This window comes from Physeter macrocephalus, chromosome 18 (genome assembly GCF_002837175.3).
Source record: "Physeter macrocephalus isolate SW-GA chromosome 18, ASM283717v5, whole genome shotgun sequence".
Taxonomy (NCBI): Eukaryota; Metazoa; Chordata; class Mammalia; order Artiodactyla; family Physeteridae; genus Physeter; species Physeter macrocephalus.
Window position 1 is genome coordinate 60909248 of NC_041231.1, and position 11467 is coordinate 60920714.

The 11467-nt window shown below is 39.6% G+C and overlaps 1 protein-coding gene across 1 annotated transcript in view; it reads left to right on the forward strand.

Annotated features, from left to right (window-relative positions):
• The window catches only part of NEK10 (NIMA related kinase 10), a 325365-nt gene that overhangs the window by 26384 nt on the left and 287514 nt on the right, over positions 1-11467 (forward strand). Inside the window, exon 5 of the mRNA XM_028479673.2 lies at positions 10442-10572. Within this exon, the coding sequence (XP_028335474.1) occupies positions 10442-10572 (131 nt within the window). The remainder of the gene's footprint in view (positions 1-10441; positions 10573-11467) is intronic.

Genomic DNA, 11467 nt, shown 5'->3' on the forward strand with positions numbered 1-11467 from the left:
TGAGAGTTTTTATCATGAATGGATGTTGAATTTTGTCAGATGCTTTTTCTGAGTCTATTGAGGTGATCATGTGATTTTTATCCTTCCTTTTGTTAATGAGGTGTATCACATTAGTTGATTTGCAGATATCCTTGTGACCCTGGAATAAATCCCAGTTGATCATGGTGTATGACCCTTTTATGTATTATTGAATTTGGTTTGCTAATGTTTTGTTGAGAATTTTTGTATTTATGTTCATCAGAAATATTGGCCTGTAAGTTTCTTTTTTTGTAGTGTCTCTGTCTGGTTTTGGTATCAGAATAATGATGGCCTTGTAGAATGAATTTGAGAGTGTTCCCTCCTCTTCAATCTTTGGTAGTAGATTGAAAAGGATAGGCATTAGCTCTTCTTTGAAAGTTTGGTAGAATTCCCTCATGAACCTGTTTGGTCCTGGACTTTTGTTGGCAGAGAATTGTTTAAACTACTAATTCAATTTCACTACTAGTGATCTGTATGTTCAGGTTGTCAATTTCCTCCTCATTTGGTCTTGGAAGATTGTATATTTCTAGAAATATATCCATTTCTTCTAGGTTTTCCAATTTGTTTACATATAACTGAAGTATTCTCTTTAGATTTTTTGTATCTCTTTGATATTGGTTGTTATTTCTCATCTTTCACTTCTTATTTTGTTTATTTGAATCCTCTCTCTTTTTTTCTTGATGAGTCTGGCTAAAGGCTTATCAATTTTATCTTTTCAAAAAAAAACCAGCATTGGATTCATTGATGTTTTCTATTGTTTTTTGGTCACTATTTTATTTATTTTCTCTCTGATCTTTATTATTTCCTTCCTTCTGCTGACTTTGGGCCTTGTTTCTTCTTCTTTTTCTAATTCTTATAGATGAAAGGTTAGATAGTTTATCTGAGTTTTTCTTGTTTCTTGAGATAGGCCTGTATCACTATAAACTTCCCTCTTCAAACTACTTTTGCTGCATCCTGTATAGATTTTGGAAAATTGTGTTTTTATTTTCATTTGTCTCAAGGTAATGTCCTCTGATTTTTTTCTTTTAGTGACCCACTGATTTTTTTAGTAACATGTTGTTTACTCTCCAGTGTTTGTTTTTCTATTTTTCTTCCTGTAATTGATATCTAGTTTCAAACCATTGTGGTTAGAAAAAATGCTTGATATAATTTCTATCCTCTTAAATTCGTTGAGACTTGTTTTGTGGCTTAGCATGTGATCTATCCTGGAGAATGTCCCATGAGTAGTTGAAAATAACATATATTCTACTGTTTTTGGATGAAATGTCCTGTATATATCTATTAAGTCCAACTGATCTAATGTGTGATTAAGACCACTGTTTCCTTATTGATTTTCTCTCTGGATGATCTGTCCATTGATGTAAGTGTGGTGTTAAAGTCCCCACTGTACAGTAATACAGTCCCTTACTGTTACTGTATTATTGTTAACTTCTCCTTTTATGTTTGTTAGTATTTGCTTTATATATTTATGTGCATCTATAATAGGTGCGTATGTGTTAACGAATTTTTATCCATTTCTTGTAGTGATCCCTTTATCATAATGCTCTTCTTTGTCTTTTGTTATAGACTTTGTTTTAAAGTCTACTCTGTCTGATATGAGTGTTGCTACACCAGCTTTCTTGTCGTTTCCATTTGCATGAAATATTTTTTCCATCCCTTCACTTTCAGTCTGTTGGTGTCTGTAGCTCTGAAGTACATTTCTTCACTAAGCAGCATATAGATGGGTCTTGTTTTTTTATCCTGTCAGCCACCATATGTCTTTTGGTTGTGGCACTTAGTCCATTGACTTTTAAAGTGATTATTGATAGGTGTGTACTTATTGCCATTTTGTTCATTGTTTGCTGGTTGTTTTGGTAGTTCTTCTCTGTTCTTTTTGTTTCTTTCCCTTCGGTTTGATGATTTTCTTTAGTAGTATATTTGTGTTACTTTCTCTCTTGTTTTTGTGTACCTATTGTAGGTTTTTGATTTGTGGTTACCATGGGGTTTATATATATGTTGACTTATAACTATATCTACTTGTTTTAAACTGATAATTATTTAAGTTCAAACACATTCTAAAAGATCTACATTTTTTACTCCCCTCCCCCATGTTATGTCTTTTTGATGTCATCTTCATGTTTATCCCTTAACAGTTTGTTGTAGTTATAGTTGATTATACAACTTTTTTTCAAATCTTTCTACTAGCTTATTTAAGTGGTTGATCTACAGCCTATACTATATATTTGCCTTTACTAGTGGAATTTTTTTTTTTCCTCTAAATTCTTACTTCTTTTTGTAGTCTTTTCTTTGCCACTTAAAGAAGACCCTTTAACACTTCTTGTAGGGTCATTTTAGTACTGATGAACTCTGTTAATTTTTGCTTGTCTGAAAAGCTCTTTATCTCTCCTTCAATCATGAATAATAACCTTGCTGGGTAGAGTATCCTAGGTTTTAGATTTTTCTACTTTCAACTCTTTAAATATATCTGCCACTCCCTCCTGGCCTGCAAAGTTTCTGCAGAAAAATCAGCTGATAATCTTATGGGGGTTCCCTTGTATGTGACTGTATTTTTCTCTTGCTGCCTTTTGAATTCTTTCTTTCTCTTGAAATTTTGCCATTTTAATTATGATATGTCTTGGTATGGGTCTCTTTGGGTTCATCTTGTTTGGGACCCTCTGTGCTTCTCATACCTGAATATCTGTTCTTTCTAAAGGTTTGGGAGGTTTTCAGCCATAATTTTATCAAATACATTTTTGACCCCTTTCTCTCGCTCTTCTCCTTCTGGGATCTCTATAATGCGGATGTTAGTATGCTTGATGTTTGTCCTAGAGGTCCCTTATTCAATTGTCACTTTTTAAATTTGCTTTTCTTTTTGCTGTTCTGATTGGGTGATTTCTATTATTCTATCTTCCAGATCACTTATACATTCTTGTGTATTGTCTAGTCTGCAGTTTATTACTTGTATTGTGTTTTTCATTTCAGGTATTGTAGTCTTCAGCTCTGACTGGTTCTGTTTTATATTTTCTAGTATTTTTGTTAAAATACTCACTGTGTTCATCTATTCTTTTCCCACGTTCAGTTAGCATTCTCATTAATAATGCTTTGAACTCTTTACCTGGTAAAAATTATTTATCTCTGTTTCATTAGTTGTTGTTTTTTTTCAGGTTTTTTTCTTCTTCTTCTTTCATTTGGAACAAATTCCTCTGTCTTCTTATTTTGCTTAACTTTCTCTGTCTCTGTGAAATTATGTGAAACAGTTATCTAATCTGGTCTTGAAGGCATGTCCTTGTGTGGGAGCATACCTATGCAGTCTGTGTGTGCCCAGTGGCTTTGGTGGGAGAGCTGGATCTGACATGAGCCCGAGGTCATGTCTTCCCCCAGAGTGTGCTGGCAGCTCTCAATATGGTTGGAGGTGGGGCTGGAGACAGAGGGGATAGAGCCAGAGCCAGGTGTGAGCCAGGGCTTCTCCTTTACTTAGTGGCCGTCACTGCTCTATCAGGTGCAGGGTGGGGCCCGAGTTGCTGGAGCAGAAGCCCTGAAGGTTGGGTCTAAGCTAGACCCACCACCTCTGTGAAAGCCAGTAAAGGCCACCCTCACTCTGTTTGGGTGCTGTGCTGGGTCCAAGCTGGCTCTGTCCCCCTCCAAGTGTGAACCCTCCTCAACTATGGCAGCCTTCACTCTAGTGGGGGACTGTGCTGGATCTACAGGGGCCAGAGCAAGCATGCGGCATGGGCTGGGGTGTGCGCTGGGGTGGTCGCGGGAAACCAGCCGGAGCCACAGGCAGTTTCAATCTGCTTCCTCTGCCTTGTTCCCATGAGTAAGCAAGCGTGTGAATGCTCTTCATGGGCAGAGTCTTGGTTTCTTACAGCCCTCCTGTAAGTCCCACTGGTTTTCAAATCAGCTAAGGGGACTCATCTTTCCAGTGTCGGCCCCCAGGTCTGGGGTTCCCAATACGTGGTTCAAACCCCTCACTCCTCAAGGAGGATCTCTGAACCCATGATATTATCCTCTTCTGTGTCTCCTCCCAGGGGCACAAGTCGACCCCATCACTTCTCCTCCAGTTGAGGCACAGAGAAGTTAAATGGCTTTCTCGAGATCATACAGCCAACTAATGGTAGGTACAGATCTAACCAAATACTCCATCTTTGCAATGTGTGCCTCTAACCACTGAGATATCTTTTAAATGACTTGGCAAGTTAATTCAAAAAATAGCTGGATAAGCATTGATTTGAAGAAAACATGGCCTTAAAATATTTTTCTCCTCTTCCTTCTCTGTTTTTAAGCCTATTAACCCCACCCTCACCCCAGGAACTCTTTTCTTCTCACCTGTCTATTTCAGCATCACTTACTCTTTGTCCATCTCTACATGGCTAAAACAGTCTTCCTGGCCCACTGCTCACTGATAGTCATGAGTAGGTGCCACACATCAAGTTCACTCTTTCTTAGTAAAGGAAGCACAGTGGCTCAGCATACAGATTTGGTTGTATCAATAGTTTCCATTCTTTCTCACTGTACATCCTAAGATGTAACCAGAATGTCAAATATTTCTACTTTTTGCTTTTTCTCAAATTTGTCCTTCTCCCAAGTTTCTTTTCTATAAAATCTTTTCTATAAAACCAGGACCAAGATCTAATGATAGCACCTCCATAAAAAACCTTTCCTTTATCTTCCATTCCAGAAGTGATCCCTTTCTTCCCAAAGTACCTTCTTTCAACATTGTAGCATTATTTTTTTCTGTGCTTTGGAAAGACTTGTCTACATTTCTAATTTCCTGAGAGATTATACATTTCCAACTTTGACTTTTGCTTCCGGTTCACTGTATCCTCTATTCGGTGGGCTCTTGATCACTTTTCACCAAATTGAATTGAAACTTAAAAATTAGATGACCTCATGGGTACATACAACAACCTGGTTAGTGTAAAAGAGACACCATTGGTGGGTCTGGGCTCTGCTTGTCCAGCTTTGAAGTCCATGCTCCCTGGATCTGTTGTGCCTTCTCTCAACACCACTCCCTTGCTAACACCTGGCAGGCTTAAAGTAAATTTAAGAGTTTTCCCTCCTTTAACCAATTTTAGAATTTGCAATCTGTTGTCTGACAAGTTCACATGGCATATCTTTTTGTAAAATATTTCACACATTTAAAAGTGCATGTTTGTAATGCTTGAATTATTCAGAAAGTGCATAGTTCTAAGAAAAAAATGAAAATAACTGCTCATTTATATAAATGTCTTGAGGGTGACAAAATTCATTCTTAATTCTGTTTATAAGACTTTCATGCATTTGTGATTTTGAAATAATAAATGTTATTCTAAACACCCTATTCTCCTTTCTGTAAAATAATGCAGAGACATTTATAGAAGAAAGATATTGGAGAGGATAAGTCAAGAATTTGTTTATATCTTGATTGCTCCAGAAAGAGTGTAAGGTGGCTTATGAAGATATGTAAAGTACTCAGATTATCATAAAAGTAAAACAAGGTTTGGGAACAAAGTAGACTCAGAGTCCAGAGGAAATGACCATCAAAATATGCAAGTTGGCCACACATTAGGCTCTAAGATTTTTAGCAGTCAGTTTGAAAAGGGAAGCCTGGGGATTAAGGCCCACTCACCGGAATTTCTATTCTAACAAGACCTGACCTGTCACTTGCAAATGAACCAAGATGGCCAATTAAGCAGTTGCAGAGGGAAGTGTACTTTGTGGGTTTGGGCAGAGAATTACAAGAACTGGATGTCCTTCATCTGAATCTCTAATGAGCCAAGCCCTTCCTCATTGTTGCGTCTGTTCCCGTGTTCTACTTTCGCTCTCATCCTGTTTGCTCTGTGAGTCTCTGCGTACCTTGCTTCACCACCTTAGAGACTGCTGTTCTGAGGACAGTTCTGTTGTCACAGAAGTGGGGACAGAGACACATTGAGACAGAGGAGCCCCTTCATCGTAAGCAGGGTAAGAATAATCATAATCCAGTAAAACCAAATACTTCCAGAAAAAGAATTGTCCCAGGGTTGTTGAAGCAAAGTAAAATCATAAAGTTGGTGGGAGGTTTCACCAGAGATTTTCACAAGTCTTGAAATAATTTGCCTTGAGCTGGAATTAAATTTTTTTCCTACATTTAAAACCATAGGGAGCTGAGAAATTGGTTTGCAATTAGGAAAAATACAGATGAAAGAAAGATAGAAAAATAATTCATTATAAGCCCATTAATTGCCTTGAAATAAAAGAGGTCTTTATAGATGCTGTGGAAAGAAGTCTAAGGCACTGTTGTTGTGCTCTGAGACACCAGGACTAGGAACGGCAGTTATGGTTTCCACGGCCAGTGAACACTTGAATCCTGTAGGAGAGGCACGGGCAGTGGCTGGGTGGATTCTGAGGAGGATGAGGAGGCCATATTTAGCTCAAGTCACAGGAAAGGACATGGTTCTTGGAAAATGGGCGGGCTGTCCTCTGGTGGAATTGATGGAAAAGGCAGTCTGGGTGAAGCGAGTAAAATAATCAGATATCTGAAGGAAAGAAAATAACACGCACTGAAGCAAAATGGTGACTAGACATTTCTGTTGAAAGTAGTGATAAATAAAGCTGTAAGAAACTATGCAATGTCTGAAGGCCTATCTACAAATTTTGTATCTATCACATAAGCAACAGAGAAGGTTGAAATTTCCAGGCAGAAGTGACATGATCAAATTTTTAGGAAGGTCCTTCACTTGAATCTCTAGTCTCTTTCCTTTCCACTCATGCTACTCAAGCTGCTCAGGGACCTGCCACTTTCTAGAGCACATGTAGTTTTTCTCTGCCTTCCAGCCTGTGTAAAAATTTGCCTGGAATACTCTGGAATATTCCGGGCATCCTGGTCCATGACCCACCCTATCTCTCTTTTACTTTCTACCACAACAAACCCTTGTTCACTCATTTTGCTGTGTGTTCTGGTGCTAATTGACCCCCCCCCCATTGGACTGTAAACTTTTTGAGAAGGAAGAGGCTGTGGCTCTCCTGCTCACTATATACCCAGTGTCTCACACATCTGGCAAGTGATGTGTCTGCAGCACACGCGCTGAGCAAATGAACTTGTCTGGGGATGAATCAGCTTAGCAAAGAGACTGGGGATGAAGTGAGCTTCCCATTCCACAGTAGGTAAAGTAGGTATCCCATTCCCATTGGATCTGTGAGAGGTGCTAAGAACACAAAGAGACAGATGTGATGCTGCCCTCTGGGTGGCCAAATTCAGGGGGAAAGGCTGATGTGTTGTGCAGATGTAGTATGAGATTGTGATAAGTGCTGTAAGAGAGATTGGCACAGTAATGCCACTGGGGAGGCAGTGACTGGCTTCACCAGGGAGGCTGGGGCAGGTTATCTCCAGGATCTGTGTGTGTTGAGCCCTGAAAAGGGGTCAGCAGCTGTGTCCGCAGCATGCTTCTGGGCAGGAGTGGATGCATGCTTACACTGCATGCTTTCTGGGATGGGTGACCAGTTTAATGCACCTACAACTTGGGGAGTTGTTTTTATTCAGCCCGATTTTTTGTTTATTTATTTTATGTGGACTTATAGTCAAATCTAACGTTGTAAAAGGAGATGACGCTGGGCTGAAAGACAGGGAAAGAACACAGGGGGACAGATTTTCATCTCAGCCTGAAGGAAACCTTGGGCAAGAGTAGGACTCTGAAAAGCAAATGGGGTGACTCAAGATAGTGTTTCTCATCATTGACGATACATCAGAGATGTTGGAGGATTGAGAGTGTTGGAGAGGAAGGGTGATTGCCTGGATTTGAATCCCAGCTGTGCCCCTTGTGAACTATGGGCCCTAAGTCACTTAGCCCTCTGTGCCTTAGTCCTCTCATCATAAAATGGTATTTACCTCATACGGTCGTTATGAGGATTAAATAGATTTAAACCTGCAAAACACTTAGAACAGTGCCTGGCATGTGGTAACTACCACACAAGTGTTATCTGTGTTGATGGTGATGCTGATGATCATGATGGTGATCATGATGATGATGATGATGATGATGATGATTGTGGTGATGATGGTGATGATGATTGGTGGCTGAATCCTATGCCTTTCGAGGAAGTTTTAAAATCTGAGAGTCTATAAGTCTGTCACTTGTAGGAAGGGACACACTTTTAAGTTATCTATATGAATTTGTGTTATGCTACATTTATGATGCTGAAAATTCAGATTTTGAGTTGCCCAAAATAACCCACTGATGTAGTGTATCTTATCAGAACTAATGGCTTAACATGACAGAAGTCTGTAAGGGGCTGCTCACCTGGCCCTTCCACTATGGATACCCCGACTGTGGCTATTCCAGATGGTGAGATTTCACTGGACCTACTTGTGTGGTAGATAAAGGATTCACAAAGAGCCTAAGGGACTGAGGAGCCAAGAGAAAAGGCTCTAAGCTTTGAACTGGGTTTCAAACTCATGTTACTTTTATCTGAAGAAGGCGGGTTGCTTCAAGATTCTCCTGTTAAGTTCCTGGTCTTTGCAACTGTACATGTCAAGTCTTTCTCATCCACTGAGTGTGCATGAGTGGATTCCCAACACCAGCTGCCCATGCTGCTGCCGAAGGGAATGGCTGCAAGATGCTGCCGCTTTCTGCCCTCTCCCTGGAGTGCACTGGGCTTGTTCTCTCTGTGCTGGCTACCTTCTCTCTGGCAGTCACTATTCTAGCAGTTGTGGTGACAGCAAGGGGGTTTGAGAGCCCTTGGGCCTGGAAAACCTATTTCTTGTTTGCTGCATCATTCCACGTCCTGAGTAACACAGGACAATGTGCTCATTGCTGTGACTTCATGCCTAGCATCATTTGGGTTATCACATCTAATCATCTAATTTGGAAGGTCAAATGTCATTTATTTAGCAAATTCATCTGTGCAATGAGAATAATTTTGGGGATTAAAAGAGTAAAAAGCAAAAAAAAAAAAAGAGTATAAAGCACTGAGAACTATGCCTGGCACATAGCAAGTGCTTTATAAATTATAAGTCATTTAGTTTTCATAATAACTCTGAACTACATAGAATTATTATGATTTTCATTGTAATGATGTGGAAACTGATGTACAGAGAGATTAAGTAACTTTCAAGATCATGCAGCTGTCTAAGAGTAGATTTCAACCCAGGGCATCTGGCCTAGAGTTCGTTCTCTTAACCACTGAACATTGTGCCTCAAGTACCCGTGGCCTGTTGTCTTGTGGTGGCTGTGGATTGGCCCACTGAACTGATATAGAAATGTAGTTTTACAGGATATAAGATTTATTATTAATATTTTGAGAATTCAACTATGGGTGGCATATGATGAAGAAGGGTTTGCTTCCTATTAAAGAACGTCCTTATTAAAATGTATCTATCAGCTGACTGCCTTGTGGGAAGTCCAGCATGTTCTCTTTAGATGAGGAAACCATGTCTTTATGCAGACTTCTATCAAATGCTTTGATGAAATAGGACAACAAGCACAGCATATTGTAGCATTATTTGATAATTATAATATATAGGACAGAATGATTTACTGAAAATAAAAGTTTATTTTGTTATACTATGCTTTCCGTACCTCATTTGTAAAAACTTAGCTAATTATAGAACATTCCTCATTTGTACTTTGGAAAGGATAGGGTATTTGCACTTTGTTCAGCTTTACTGTGGTACAAGAAACAATTCTCAGGGTTATCCCAATTATAGGTAAATGTTGGTAAGTGAGACTACTTGAATACTGATAACATCACAATTTATTATATAAATAATTACCAGTTAATATTGTAAATGGGGGCATACTCAAATTGTTTTAGTTAATGTAAGTAAATTTTTCCTTTTCTTACGGTTAATTCTAAAATATATTTTCATGACTTTTATAAACATGATTGAGGAATCAGGATATTCAGACTGATTAAAAGTGATAGAATCTCTTTACCTTTATAACTCTAACCGTTGGCAAGCAAGTGTACGTGACTAGTAAAGATGAAGAATGAGTGAAGATGACTCATTCTCAGTTTGGGGCTCCACTCTAGGCCAGAGAGTTTCTAGTTGTATCTGTCAGCTCTCTGTTCTGATTGCACGTTGGATTCGCCCAAGAAGCTGCAAGAGCACCTAATGCCCAGGCCTCCCCCAGGTCTGGATCCCCAGGACTGTGTAAAGTACTAGGGATACAACATTGAACAGCAATAGGCAAGCTCCTGCTTGTGTCGAGCTGACAGTACAACCAAGGAGACTGAAAATACATAAAAAACTGAAAGATTTCAGGTGGTGTTACAAGCTATGAAGAAAAAGCAGCATAAGATAGAGAGAGTAAATGTTTAAGTCAAGGATGTCTAAATCTTGGAAAACCCCTACATTTGACATAGCTAACTTGTTAATTGTTGGCTTGGGGAAACACTCATTCCCTTCACTGTCCCCTCTGCTTTTGTGACTGTCTTTATCCTTTGCTGAATTGTCATCCTCAAGTCCTCTGTGCCTTTATTTCTGTAGCTTCCAGCCATTAACTTCGATAGTGCCAGAAGCAGCATGACGAAGTCTGAGCCTGCCATCAGGGCGGGTGGACACAGAGCTCGAGGTCAGTGGCACGAGTCCACAGAAGCCGTTGAACTTGAAAATTTTAGGTAAGAAATCCAGTATGTCCCTTACCTTCAGCAGCCTGGGCCGCTAATTAGCCCAAAGATTTATTTAAGTTTGTCACAGGAGCTAAAATTTAAAACCCATTTTAAAATTTACCCTGGGGATTCTTAGTTTAATAATTTTAGTTAGTGCTTAACTTGTTCCCATAAGTACTGTGTGAATAGCAGGCTGAATGGCTGCAGGTGAAAGTGACGTGAGAGTTTCAGGATACCCTCTTGACATACATTTAGTGTTTGCTCCATGAGGAAGTGTCTCAGGCTGTTGACCTGGCGAGGCTGATAACAAGCTTTGTCTTCAGCTTTTGGCCAGTGCATATCTTGCCAGCTGTGAGGAGGCATAAAGAAGCACCTGCTGTGAGCAGATGTGATGGCTGAAGGCTGTGGTTGTCAAGGCCATGACGCTTTCAGTTGAAGCATCACCCTCCCCTTTCACATTGAAAGTGTCAGCTCCTGTTTTGCTCTCCTGTTGCCATGGAGACCTCTTAGAAGCTGCACATTGTCGTGGGCCACCATCCTTCCAGGTGCTGGTTCTCTCCATTTTACAGTTTGTTAAGGTCATTTGGCACTAAGTGTCATGTAAATAATGAATGACATGAAATATCAATATATATATTCTATGGCCATCATCAAAAAATCTACAAACAATAAATGGTGGAGAGGGTGTGGAGAAAAGGGAACACTCTTGCACTGCTAGTGGGAATGTACATTGATTGATACAGCCACTATGGAGAACAGTATGGAGGTTCCTTAAAAATCTAAAAACAGAATTACCATATGATCCAGTAATCCCACTACTGGGCATATGCCCAGAGAAAACCGTAATTCAAAAAGACACATGCACCCCAATGTTCATTGCAGCACTATTTACAATAGTCAGGTC